General features: G+C 30.6%; 1 protein-coding gene across 1 annotated transcript; it reads left to right on the forward strand.

The window, feature by feature from the left end:
• Window positions 1–3,924: 3,924 nt before the first annotated feature.
• LOC133816983 (sialyltransferase-like protein 1) lies at window positions 3,925–9,319 on the forward strand. Its single transcript, XM_062249346.1, has 12 exons — window positions 3,925–4,277; window positions 5,147–5,296; window positions 5,372–5,478; window positions 5,589–5,675; window positions 5,783–5,860; window positions 5,957–6,048; window positions 6,160–6,361; window positions 6,886–6,976; window positions 7,453–7,511; window positions 8,036–8,184; window positions 8,336–8,417; window positions 8,523–9,319. The coding sequence occupies exons 2-12, from the start codon at window positions 5,179–5,181 to the stop codon at window positions 8,889–8,891; spliced, it is 1,434 nt and encodes a 477-aa protein (XP_062105330.1). The 5' UTR covers window positions 3,925–4,277; window positions 5,147–5,178; the 3' UTR covers window positions 8,892–9,319.
• The last annotated feature ends 5,598 nt before the right edge of the window (window positions 9,320–14,917 follow it).

Below are 14,917 nucleotides of genomic sequence, written 5' to 3' on the forward strand. Positions count from 1 at the left end.
CGGACACTCGGACATGGGTCCGAGGAGCAATTTAAACCACGTATATCTTTCGGGGGCCCCCGTGAATAATTGCTGAAAGGGGTAAATTGAGTCAAAGCACATTCTAACAATTTTCTCTAACTATTGGGAAGTTGGATAAATTCTGATAGAATTAATTTCTTTTTTACTCTTTGATAAATAATGAATTCTATACCAAAGAATGAGAGACAAACTGTAGTGGACAAAATCTATCTACTTGATAAAAAAGAGTCCAACAAGCACTCAGTCAGCCCAATAAGCTATCCTAACTAGCCAATAAGGCCCAAACCCATGTAAATAGGCTTGCATATACAAAGTACCATCCAAATACCCAAAACCATATCTGGACCCGAATCCGGATACGCTCAGTCAGCTAGGGACCTTGAAACAGTCAAGGCTCACACCACATTTGCCGAGAATTTTGGAAAGAAACCACTTGGAGCGAGTCAAACGAATCAGGAAGATGGAGGAGAACGGAACGAAAAGAATGACAATAAATAAGATCCTCAACAGTTGAGAATGGGGGATCGAAGAACCATTTTACTCTACTTTACTCTTTTATTGAAACGAAGTACGACTCTCTTTAGGCGATCCAATCGAGCAAGTTGAATTAGTCAGCCTAGTCTGACCTAACTGGATTTGATCCGATCATTGAAATCCGCCGTCATCCCTGTCATCATTTTGACCATCACACCACTCATCCACCCATTAATATATCGTTATTTTTATTATAGTTTTATTATTTTCAAGTACCTCTCATTTCAATCTGACTAACTTGAGCGTCGGAGTCCCTTTGGCTGCACCTCACTGGTGCTCCCAATTGAACTCTCGTCTCTATCTTTGTTCTTGACAGGTTGCTGGTGCCCGTCTAATCAATTGTAGGAAATCGCTTTTACAATATCTCTTTTATATGATAAGTGTGTAGATAACGAAAATTCTTGTTTTTAAATGTTTTTTTAATTTTTTTAATGTTAAGTTTAACATAATTTTCTTCTTATATTTAATGTTAGTTGGTAAACACTTAAACTTAAATAAAATAAAATAAATAATTAAAAAAATTAAAATAAGATATTTTTGAGATATTTTACAAAAAAAAAATCATATTGTCAAAGTTACAAAGAAGGTGTTGGTGACTTTCAAACTTAATACTTGCACTCGTTTTGGTTGCCCTGCCTTTCAAGCATAGCTGAAAACTACATTTTCCACAGTTGTAATTGAAACACTTATCGAAACTTTTCTTGCAGAATGTGCATTCAAACCCAATGAAAAAGAGGGTCGTGATCCCAATGAAAAAGATATTGAATTTGTTTGGGAGACTCGGCACATGATTCATGAATGAAACACTTACATTTTGTGCAACCATAAGCACAGTCGCTAGAATTTATTATTGATCGACATCCAAAGCAATCAGCTGCGTATTTGTTGTTCTCATTAACGAGTGAACCCGTTTTTATTAAAATTATAGACAATATTTATAATTTTAAAACTAAACAAACGTAATTAGTATATATAAATTGTCCATCATCAATCTTTTTCGAATTTCATAAAGTTTCTATCATAATTTAATTATACATTTGCTTTTAAGTGTGTGACATTTGATTAATTCAGTGCGTGTGGACGTTGTTGCTTTAAGTGTATGGTTTTTTTTAATATAATTTTGATTTGGTGCATATCTCTATATTAATTCAAGATAAGACATAATCTTTTAAAATTGGACTGTTATTTTTTTTCTTTGAAATTAATAAAACTCTTATAATTATAAATAAATTTCAAATTAATTAATTAATATTTTGTTAAATATTAAAATATTCCTTAAAGTTAAATACACATTTTTATATATATAAAATAGATAATATAATATTGAAACCGAGAAAAGTGAAATAAAATTGTTAAACCAATAAGTTGAAACCAATAATCAGTAAGATACAGATTTTTTATATATAAAATATATAATATAATATTAAAATGTTTGGTTAAAGTCAACAAAAAAAAAAGTAAAAACAAATCGTTAAACCAATAATTTCTTAAATACACATTTTTCATATATAAAATTAAGAAATTTACAATTATTTATTTATGTTCAGTAAGGAAATAAGTTGAAGTATGTATGTTTGTTAAAAAAAAAGCCAAAATAATAAAAGTTGTTAATAAAATATTAAAATATTAATCCTTTGTCAACATTTATTTTTCATATCATTACATATTACAAGTGATGTTTATAAATTTTAGTACAGACACGTTATAATAATACTCATTTTTGTATACAATTTTCAATCCGACACAGCCTACCAAGAATAACCATAGAAAAAAGAGTGACGAAACCGGAACCACATCACGATGGGAACAGAAATCACAGCAATACCACTATCTTAGGAAATCAATACCACTATTATTGAGGACAAATAGACGTGAATATACATAATTTGCATTAGTTGGGTTTGGGGTTTTGAACCCCAATCCTGTCTTTGATGACCAAGGGCCCCACCACCCGACCCAAGGGTGATAGGACGTTGCCAACATTTCGAAAAATTTATCCCTTTGCAAACTTTAGCTATTGGATTACATTTTGAGGAATGCGAAGATTCTTCGTTCTCTTTTGCACTCTCTCTTTGATTTTATGATAAGTGTCATATTTTAAGTAATATTAATTTGTTCTTAATAATTAGGCATGGTATTATAATTTTATTACACTTATGCCACTTTAACTAAATCATTACACTAATTTTTTTCACTTGCTAAACAATAAAAATTAGAAATAAAATTAATCTTTTTTTTTTTTTAAAATACAGAAGCTTTTTTTTTTCTTCTATTGGATGCTTGTTGTATAAAATTGAGAAAAAAATATTCTAAATATGTATTGTGTTGTTTTTTTAAATAATATATATTTAGAAGCTTTTTTTTTTCATTACAAAACAAAGCAAAGAAGTTTCATACCACACCTCACCTGAGTGTATCATGCAATAGAAAAAAAAAGCTTCTATATATTGTGTTTTATTAAAAAAATATAATTTTTATTCTCTAGTAAGTGAAAAAATTAGTGTAATAATTTAATTAAAGTAGGAAAAGTGTAATAAAATTATAATATTATGACTAATTATTAACTAGAAATTAGCCTTAATTAAAATATAACAAAATATAGTGAAGAATAGAGTTTTTTTAGCACTCTCTTAATTTTTTTAAGTTACCAAATCAATCTAATGGATGCAGAGGAGTTGAAAGGTGATTAAATAATTTGACCTAAAAAGAAAATGAAAATGTAATTTGAATGGGGTAGAGTAAATATAATAATAATTTAAGTAAAAAGTATAGGAAAAATTGATGGTAGAAGTTTCAAAAAGAGTTATATTGGTGAGACTTTTTTGTGTTATCAATCTATGAACAATTTTTAGCGTGATTTTTTTTATAACTGTGTATATTATAGTTATTTAGAGAATCTTGCAAATTTTTAGAAAATTCAGAATAATTTCTAAGGTTAAAAACTAGTTTAAAAGCAGTTTGTTGCACTTGTGGCTAATTTTTTTATATGCGTAGAAAATAACACGTTTGAACCTAGTTTTAGTCACTATAAATTATTCAAAATTTTTTAAAAATTTGCAGGATGCTCTAAATAACTATATTATTTACGATCATAATAAAAAAATCACACAAAAAAATTATTCACAGCTTGAAAATAAAAATAAAAAAACTATACTTGTAGAACTCTTTTTGAGGCGCGTATCATAAAATCCTCGAAAAGTATAAATAAATATAATAATATTTTATGAAATAGTTAGTGCAAAAATGTATGTATCTATTACTGAAAAAAAAAATGTAAGTATCCATAAACATATTGTTTAATTATTATTTATGAGAATTCTCTTCTTTCTTCACCCTTAAAAAAAACCGCCCTGACCGATTAATGGACCATATTATTATTTTTATAAAAATTAAGGAAAAGAAAGAAAGAAAGGACCATAGTACTGCGAGGTCGACACACATACTCACCGGCGCATCCCTCAGCCGCCGATTACCGGTATCGTGTGTGGATCCACGGCGGAAGCTCTGTTCTTCGACGGATCGGGGAGCTTTCTCGCCGCCTATGAATAGCCAGCTTTGGATGTATGGCTTTCGAAAAGATCTGTTTCAGCCACTCACCCATATGCTTTTAAGTCAGTGGCCTTGAAAAAGCACTAGTTCCACCTCAGTCTTCGCCGGCATTTCGACTTGACATCCCCTCCGCCACCGTTGGATCACTCTTGCCGACTTCCTTTCTGCCTGAGGTTAGGTTTTATCTTTCGAATCTTAAAAAATCTGTTCAGTCTTTAGATTTTTACTTGTTTTTTTTTGTTCAAAATTGAATCTTTCTATTCGTAAAGCTTTCATATTTTTATTCATCTTTGAAAAATTTGGAAAATTATATTACAATTGAGTTGTAGAGCATTTCGGAACTGTAATCAATGCTGTGTTACTTTTATCAATCTAATGTATTAATTTGAGATTCTTGCGGCTTCCATGTAATTATATTTCTGATTTGCAGTTTATGCAAATTGATCAATAACATAACTTTTTTTTTTCTTTTGAAACTAGACTCCAAAAAAAAAAACCAGAAGTTATGTTATTGAGCAATTTGCTTTTAGATATCCATAGACCTCTATTTCTTTATTATGATTTTCCAAGAATATTGTAGTATCAGATTTGGATTAGAAAGAAATGTTGACATGGCTGGTTGTTAACTTCATCGGAATTTTGCAGCATTCAAGCCATAAAAATAGATTTTACTATATTATTTAATAATAAAATAACTTTGCTTTTATATCTTGTGTTATTTCTAACTTATATATTGAATCGGTGTAGTAGTGTTATTTTCTGCTTTTCATTATTAAATTTGTTAGACGGTGTATTATTTCGTATAAAAGCTATTGAATTATTGAGAAGATTAATGTGTTCTTTAATTTGTTGTTGTGGAAACTGTTAGAATTGAGTGTGTCTCCCTATCAAGATTAATTTTTAAGTATAACTGATAGTAAGTTAATTCAACATAAAGATATTAAATTTTATTACATTATCAAAAAATGGATCTTAATGAGGTTGTAAGAGAGAATGGGTCTGAGTTTGAGTTGTCTTCTTTGTTGTTGAATCGAATCTGTAGTGTGTAACTACGTATTCAGAGCTAGGGTTCCAATGAGGTCTCTTCAGAAAGCCCACGGCCATGGGAAGCGACCTACGGTTATATATTTGGTGTTCGCTGCTGCATTTTTCACCCTTCTTGTTTTCGGAATCCAATTCTCTTTGTTCACAGGTTCTAAGAATTTCTATCACTCTTACTTGATTTTGCTATTGATGCTCTCTATTAAATGTTCATATTCATGTACAGGTGCTCCTTCCAATTCCAGCCAAAACAAATTCCAGAAGTTAGATCTAAAGACTCTTCAACATGTCCGAATTCTTGAGGAGTTTCAGTCCAATGTTCAACAATGCGTGGTTCACCTCCTCTTATGATTTTAATTCTGTTTTTAGTCCAAATTCCAATGTTGATCAATTCTCTGAAAAATTGATATTTTGACCCTATATAACTTGGAAATTAATTGTAGGCAAACAGAGGTCTTGGACTCACTGCACATATAATTGATCACTGTAACTTGGTCCTTAAGTTTCCCCAAGGCACTAACAGCACCTGGGTTTGTTCTTATTATTCTTTTTTCCCACTCATTCACTTCATTTATAAAGAAAGTCACTTACTTAGAATTTAAACGCCCCTTCTCAGTGCTTTATTTTTCAATGGCAGTACAATGAGCAATTCAAAGTTTTTGAACCATTGGAGTACAAGTACAACATTTGTGAGACACTTCTACTATGGGAACAGGTTACTAACCTGATATTCTTACAATCATTAGTTATAGTTATTAGTTAGCTTGTGAGGCCAATTATATCTGTTTACTTACTTTTTTCAATGATGCAGTATCGTAACATGACTACAGTGCTCACTAGAGAGTATCTAGATGTTCGGCCGGATGGGTGGGAAGACTATGCAGCAAAAAGGATAGCACAGTTGTATGATTCTGAAAGCCTTATTCCCTTATGAACCTCTATAGTTAATTTCCTTTTATGTCTTTAATACATTTACATGTATGATTTGATTAATTTTTGTTTTCTTGGTTATAGGGGAGCTGATAAATGCTACAACCGGACACTCTGTGAGGAACACCTCAATTTGATTTTACCAGCAAAACCCCCTTTCCATCCTCGACAATTCCGCACCTGTGCAGTTGTTGGAAATTCAGGAGATCTTTTGAAGACTGAGTTTGGAGAAGAGATTGATGGTCATGATGTTGTAATACGAGACAATGAAGCTCCTGTTAATAAGGTAGAAAGCTTAGAGACATTTCCTATCACTAACGAAGTCTTTGTTTATTTAATAGAGTATTCTAAGATGAGTAGAGTTATGCAGTTCATATAGTCTCTCATATTAAGGATTGTTCTTTTAGATAATTTTTTTTTCTCGAAAGCAAAAATGAAGGGAAAAAAACCATTTAACTGTTGAAGTAGGTTGTTTATTTTTTCTTTCATTCCATGTTAATTTGATTTTTTTTTTCCTTGTAATTTGTTCTTTTTTTGTTCAGCAGGGGTATTTTGGGATTGTGTCTTTACTTTTCAGTTAGGCCTCGGGATGGGGAGAGAGTATTGTTTTCAATATATTGATTTAAGGGTGGCGGCAAAACGGGTATTCTGTTTTGTGTAATTGAGCTATGCTCTTGGAGAGTTTCTAGCCTCTATAATGCTAGAGTTTCATTTCCCGTAGAAACACAACGTGATACAGAGGTATTTCAGTCATATTTGTGCTGTACTCATCATAATGAAATCTATTTTGGCTTTCCGTGTCCTATGTAGAAATATGCCAAGTATGTTGGGCTGAAGAGGGATTTTCGACTTGTGGTTAGGGGTGCTGCTCGTAACATGGTTACTATTCTAAATGGGTCCGGTGAGTCATAAACTGTGTGTTATGTTTTCTCATTTCTTTATTTTCTTCTACATTTGTTGTGTTTTGGTAACAAGATAAGGTGTATCATCCAGTTGATTCGTGGTGCATCTTCTGTTTAATATATTTTTGTTCCTGGTATTATAGGTTACATAGGTGTGTTAATTCTCAATTGGTCTTATATTTTCCACTAAGGAAATAAATATTAACTCTCAATTGGTCTCATCTTTTCCACTGAGGAAATAAACTAAGGTTTCAAGTATTAGGCTGATACGATAATTGTTCAAACTGAGGTTTTCGTCTTAGTGACAGGGATTCTTTCCTCCCTATGGTTTTAGTTATTTACCTCTTTCTTGTTAGTTGTTACTACTTTTATATTTTTTTTTGCAAAGTCATTAAAGAGGAAGTTCTTAATGCATATTCTTCATGATTTGACTTTACTAGATCAGTGGGTATATTACAATTTTCTTTCATTGCAGATACCGAAGTACTCATAATCAAAAGTGTGATACACAGAGACTTTAATACAATGATCAAGGTGCTGTTTCAATCTGAGTTTGTCCTATATGTGTATATATATATCCATCACTTAGATGGCTTTGTTAGTGAGATTTTATTTTTCAAAGTGCACACACGTTGGATTTGTAGGACGTCCATATTGATGGAACTCTGGCAAAGCTAGCCCTTTTTATAGTGTGGGTAAATAAAAATAATAAGGATACTATTGCAAAAATAATAATTTTATGTTGGGGCAACTTGTAAATCACTGTATATCTAAAAAATTGCCACTGTTCCTACTCACACCCTTGATGGCACTTACTTATAAACATGGCTGTCGTTGTAAAATTGTATTGGTGTACTTGGATCTCTATGGAATCTGCTATGAGAATTTGCTAGACTATTTGGACAGGTTTATTGGGATTAGAAGTTGCTATTGTTAAGGATTTTATATTTTGTCATGATCTCTTGATCAGGAATTACTCTTGATTAACTTAATTTTGACTCATCACTTTTCTAAATACTGATGTAATAGTTCATTAATTTAATTATGTTGTGCTGCAGAAAATTCCAAATCCAGTTTATCTTTTTCAAGGAATTGTGTTGCGCCGTGGTGCAAAAGGAACCGGAATGAAATCCATAGAACTAGCACTCTCCATGTGTGACATTGTTGACATTTATGGTTTCACAGTTGACCCTGGGTATACTGAATGGTCAGTTCACTCCTACTATATCGTTCATTGTCGATATTTGCTGTGTGTTAGTTTTGGAAAGACATTCTTCTTCCTGCATTCTTGCTGAATTATCCATCTATGTTTTTTTTTCTGTCCCTTTTATTGCTAATAATTTAGTCATTCCTTGTAGGACGAGATACTTCTCTACACCCAGGAAAGGGCACAACCCACTTCAAGGAAGAGCATACTACCAGCTCCTAGAATGCCTTGGTGTAAGAACATATATAAATTCTGTATTGTTGGAATCTACTGGAAAGTTGTCTCAGCACAGATGCAAAATTGATCCCATAATTTAATTCGGGGTTGTATTTTCACAGGTTATTAGGATCCATTCACCCATGAGATCTAATAGGAAGCAGGACTGGGCAGATGTGCCAACTAGAGAAATGATAAGCAGAGCTCATGCAGCGGCCTTGTTTTTGAAGAGGGGTGAAACTGGTGATTTGGGTCAGTTTGGTAGTTGTAAGGTGTGGGGGAACGTGAGCCCTGAAAGCGACGGACCTGTCTCGGGGTCTCCAGATATGAGCAGTGTAAGAAAGTCTTCAAATTACAGTAAATGGGAAGTTATGCCTTTTGAGAGTTTGAGAAAAGCAGCACAGGAACACTATCATCAAATGGAGGGAGTGTCCCTATACAAAATGGATGGAAACAAATTGGATGATTTAGTTTGCGTGAGACACTCATAACATGATTGCACCTAGAGCTATTTCGTAATGGCATTCTAACACTGCTGTTGTAGAGAAGAGTAAGACGACGAGGCCCCGCCCCCAACCAGGTTAGGTATTCCCATTTTCTTCTGGAAATTCAAGTGAAAGGGCTTGTGAATTGAGCTTGTGCTGCTACTCTGTGGATGCTAGACTATTATAGGATGAACTAGCATGAGTAGCAGCAGTGGCGGTCATCGGTCATTGGAAACTATAAACTGCCTTGTGTTGTTGGGCAATTACAATGTATTTCATTTTAATGAAAATTACAGAGAAATGTTACAAAGTGTTGCAAAGAATATACAACTGTTGAAATACTGTATTTTTTTTATATTTTTTTGGGGATGGGTGGTCATATTTCGATTTTGTATGTTCTTTTGTTCTTCTATAAATCTGTGTTTTTTTTTCAAGATCTTTGAGTACATGTAGCAATTGAATCGAATAATAACATATGAATTACTATGATCCTAAAAATGGTAAACATGCTTAATTCGATTAATATAATGCCCCATTTTTGTATACGTGGATATGATTCTAGAAACATTTTCTTTATGAAGTGGCAGGGGGTCAAATAATATATTTGTTTTGAGTATTATACGAAAAACCTATTTATGAGATAGATCTCATTGCATATAAATTAAACATAAATAAACCACTCATTATTCTCCACACAAGATACTATATCGATTAATAATTAAAGCAAAAATAAATATCATATCATATTTAAACATTACCTTATTTTAAAATTTATGTACCATTTCAAAAACATTGCAAATTTAAAAAGATTCTATGTTTTGGGACAACTAGTGACTAGTGTCCATCTTCACCATTGTTATAATAAAATAAAAAGGATTCATTATTATTCTAATTCTGAAATTCCCCTACTTTTGAAATACATATCCAATATGACTTTCATTATTTCAATATTGACGCATTTTTAACTTTATAAATTTGTTATTAACTTTAAAAAATAATAATAATTAAATCAAAATATGTAGTGCCTGTGAGTTTTTATTTCTTTCACAATTTTACTAGTCCCCTAAAATAATTTATTGTATATATAACTCGTGATCATACATATAACCTCCGTCAATTCCATAAATTAAAATTTGGGTAATTGGTTAATTTTAAAAATATGGCTTTTTAATAATCGGTTTTTATAAATAATTTTTTTTCATATTAATAATTTTTTTAACATAAATTTTGAAATGCCATATATAAATATGGTTTTATTTAGCTGATTAAGCCAAACAATTTTCTTAAAATTACGCATATATTTGAAAGAAAGAAAAGAATCATACACACATAAATAAAATGAAAATTTCATATTTTTTAAAGTAATGGCCAAAAATAAAAAAGTTATATAGAATGTAAATTCCATTAAACATAAATAGAAGTGTTTCTATAAAACTTTGGAGTATCATTATAATTCTCCTTTTATAATATTATTTACCCAATAGTGTATTTTCATTTGATATTGATATTATTATGATGGCATTTTAATCAAGTTAAGGATAAATCAATTTTTTGAGCAAAATATCCAAAATAACTATGGTATTTTAACTGATTTCTTTGATTAAATGGAAGACATTATATAATTGTTTAGATCCCATCTCGTACGTACAAATCAAACATCCTTTTATATTTCCACCCATTATTCATATAATATATTATACCGATTTTATATCAATTAATAATTAAAACAAAATAAAATAGCATCTCCTCATTTTTAAAATTAAATATATAAATTTGGCTATATATAGATTATTTGGCATTTAAATATATAAATTTGACATAAAAACCTCCGTTGAAACTAATAGAAAAAAAAGTGTTAAAACCAACAAATCACACATTTATTAACTAGAATGAATTTTTAATTATATTTATAATTTTTAAATTAAGTTTAGAAAAATTAAAGTTTGGCATTTTAGAATATTACACGTGTCAAGTTTTAAAAAAACTAATTAAATTTAACTATTTTTAATTAGAGTAATATATATGCACCCAAACATTACACAGAGTGACGTGTCACTGCTTTTTAAAACAGTGAGTTTCCGTTTTAATAAATGTGATTGGCTAGACTATGTGTAATGTTTGAGTGTATATTTTGGGTGCACATATCATTACTCTTTTACTTAAGGGCAATATTGGTCATATAAATTTTTTTGGGATATTGGTGGGATAAATAACTAAGTTCATGCTTTGATTGCACTTAAGCACCTAACTTATTTTTTTGACAGCATAAATATCTAACATTTATTTTTTGTTACAACCGTTACTTTTTTTTTTTCAATAAGTGGTAAATATCAAACTTTTTAATTATAGATATTGGCGGCATAAATACATAATTTTATGTAATTGTTGCACTTAAATATCTATTTAATTTTTATTATTAAATAGGGTTGAGTAAATATAATAATAATAATAATTTAAGTAAAAATATATATAATAATATTTTATGAAATAGTTAGTGTCAGTATGTGTCAATATCTATTGTTTTATCGCAAATAATAATAATAATATCTTGTTTAATTATTGTTTATCAAAATTCTTCTTCTTTCTTCACCAAAAAAAATGAGGGAAAAAAGAAAGAAAGAATATATTAAAGTACCCTTTTTAAATTTATACTAAAACCAAATAGAAATGATAGCCAAAAACTTGTAATGAAGCTAGTGTTGAACCTAACCAAATCAATCCAGTTATGATGTTGATAATGCAATTGGCTTCACATTGTATTTATATCTCCCCCTACAATATTCAAAAAAGAAAAAAAAATTAGCAAAAACAAGAATTACAGATGTGTAAAAATAAAAAATATATTAGTACAGAGCAAAATATATACTTATAAATAGAGACTCCACCAATTACAAGTCCAAAACCTTTAAGTACACGTTGTGTTTCCTCAACAACCTTGTCCTTAAACTCCACTTTTGAAGGATCATTAAAAATCTCCATAGTGGTCATGGAGGCAGCAATAACACGAATTTTATCTTCAATAATCTTCTTTAAACGATTACGGAGAGGATTATCAATAGAAATATTTTGGTATGGACGGACAAATTTAGCGAAAAAATATAGTGAACCATAGTTCTCTACATGAGGACGCATTTGAAATGATGCATCCACTGTAAACGATAGATTCTCAGCAGACTTCACATTAATTTGAAAAGAGATTGTGAATGGAGAAACACACAATTCATTGCAGTAGTAAAACCAAGAAAGATGAGCCTCCTTATATAGCCATAAATCGTCGTCCACCTTGAATTGTGTGACAATCAAGTAATACTCACTTCCACGAGCAACATAGTGTCCTAGTTATTTTCATGCATAAATTTGCAGATGTTTGATAATTAGCACTAATAATAATAAACAAAAACCCAAGAAATAATACTAACAATAAAAAATACTTACTTTTGAAGAGTGAATCCAACCTTGGCAGTCCAGATAAACATGTAGCTATACAAACTGGATTTTTAAAATTTTGTTTCCGGATAATAACATCATTATTTATTATATTAAGCCCAAAATAATTACGAAAATGGTGTTCAATTTGGGTGAGAACTTTGTCCTTGAACAATTGTGAAGTCTCGTCGCTGTTATTGATAAAAATCTCACCCTCAGTCAAAGTGGAGGCAATATTACTAATCTCAGTTTTAATATACTTATCCAAACATAAATATGAGGGATTAACAAATTCCACGTAACTATGTGCATAGACAAGCTTGGCATAGAGAAGAACTTGAGCCTTGTCATTAAGATCAGGGCACAACTTGAAGTGGGCATGTATTACAAAGGGTGTGTTGTCAATAGATTTGATCCCAATGCGAAAAATGATCAAGCGTGGCCTAACGTCAATAGTTTTGGTCATTTGAAAAGGATACGTAATATGAGCACTCTTACAAACCTTCATGATATCACCACTCATGTCTGTAACTACCAAGTACTCATTTGGACCAGCAACTTTATACCTATTCACCACTATATATATATACTCAAATATTATGCAAATAAAGAGTTAGAATATATAGAATACTACATGGATATGCTTAAGAAAATTAATGTAGAATAATAATCGATTCAAATACTTACATGAACTGAATAATGAAATAATGGGAGTCATGTTGTACACGTGCTTCAAAAGTAGTGGAATTTCAAAAATAGAACAATGATGAATTTTTTTTATTTTATTATAACAATGGTGAAAATGACACTATACTAGCTGCCCAAAACGTAGAATCTTCTTAAATTGGCAATGTTTCTAAAATGGTACCATAATTTTTAAAATAAGGTAATGTCCAAATATGATATGATATTGATATAATGTCGGTACGTGGATTGTGGATTTTTATCATTTCTTTACCTAAATATGGATATTTTTAAAAAATTCTTAATTTATGGTTTTTTTCAAACTTAAGCTAATTGTGTGAAAACATATTTCCATATTTGAAAGTTTTTTTTTTTTTTAATAAAGCTATATTTTGTTTATTAGTTTAATATTTAAGATATTTGTGTTATTTTTTTTATTATATATTTGTTAGTTTCGTGTTTTTTGGCAGCTCAATTAGTTAAGTTTGTACAATTTAATATAACAAAAATGACATAAACATAAACAAATTAATATATTTTGCTTTCAAATAAACATAAACAGTTTAGTATATTTTGAGAGAGAAGTCTAAGATTTTGGGTATGGCGATTTGAGAGAGAAGCTGATATTTTTGTGTAAAAATGGTTCATTTGCTATTGGGTATGTGGATGTCGAAAATGAATGTTTTTTCTTTAGCAAAAAATAAAATAAAACAAAAGAGGCATTTTTTTTAAAGCATAACCGAAAATGAAAGTTAATGAGTTTTTAGTGTGAACGGTAAAAATACACATTAATTACACAATCCATTAAAACATCTCAATCTATTCAATTACTAAAAAAATCCATCATTTCTCTAAATTAGAATATTATTTAATTTAATATAATATTAAACATAATAGGATGTGTTATTATGTTAATTTAGCTAAGTTTCCTAGTTTTGGACATGAATACTTAACTTGGTCCTAGTTAATAATTGGAATTTTCAAATGAGTCTCATCCCTGTCATGAAGTAGAATGAAGAAAAATTGTAAGAGTTGCTTGTTGTTTCATGCGAAAACATGTTTCTGCGTTTATTACATTGAATGAAAATGTCTTTATATAAGGTTTTATTGCCATAGGTGATTAATGAAGAAGTCATAACTCATGATTCGGAAGGAAAAGAAATTCAATGTGAAAAACCTAAGTTTTACCCTATCTTTCCAGCTTTACCATATTCATCTAGGTTGTATCTTGAGACATACATGAACATTAACAACACAATCAAAAGAGTGAACACACAAAATTACAAGCTTCGTCTGCACTGAAAACTCATTCCAGCCGACTAGTGCTTGGGTTCCCTGAACCAGGATAATAACTCTCACTATATTCAAAAGTAATTTTACATAAACCAGTTCAAGAATCAATATGTAAAAATTGTACAAACTAAGTCAAAATACAGTGAAGCTTTTTACCCTAAACAACCAAATCCCTTGGTTATAAACGCAAGATCCCCTTGCTTCAATGTTGAACGCCCTTCAATAATATCTCAAATCCGAAAACCTTCGGATCTATAGCATCAAGACTCAGTTGAACACCTTCAGCAATCACGGCTTGATTCCAGTGCTTGCACAGAAAGCTTCGACCATCTTCAATGGAGTTTCTTGCCAACACCTGCAAAAATCAGTGAAAGAAAAAGAAAGAAAACAGAGCAAAAATATCCAATCCAATCTATCGAACGAAGAGAGTTGGTTATAACTAATTAACCAGCCCAATATATATCCTTGGCTGCAATTAGGTATAATCCCGAACCAAAACGAATAAACTCCAAACATAACAAAAGTCCATTCCAGATGCGACTGGACCTAATTTGTCATATACAAAATATTGGTCCTTACACAATGGCAACTTGTTCACTGGTTGATGCCTAAGTTAGCTTATGGAGCTA

Source organism: Humulus lupulus, chromosome 2 (assembly GCF_963169125.1).
Source record: "Humulus lupulus chromosome 2, drHumLupu1.1, whole genome shotgun sequence".
Taxonomy (NCBI): Eukaryota; Viridiplantae; Streptophyta; class Magnoliopsida; order Rosales; family Cannabaceae; genus Humulus; species Humulus lupulus.

Excerpts from the sequence above, each read along its gene's own strand:
- LOC133816983 (XM_062249346.1), top strand. The coding sequence starts at position 5,179 with ATGAGGTCTCTTCAGAAAGCCCACGGCCATGGGAAGCGACCTACGGTT. Across the intron at positions 5,676-5,782 it reads AAGGCACTAACAGCACCTGG|TACAATGAGCAATTCAAAGT; the intron begins GTTTGTTCTTAT and ends TTTCAATGGCAG. Across the intron at positions 6,049-6,159 it reads GCAAAAAGGATAGCACAGTT|GGGAGCTGATAAATGCTACA; the intron begins GTATGATTCTGA and ends TCTTGGTTATAG.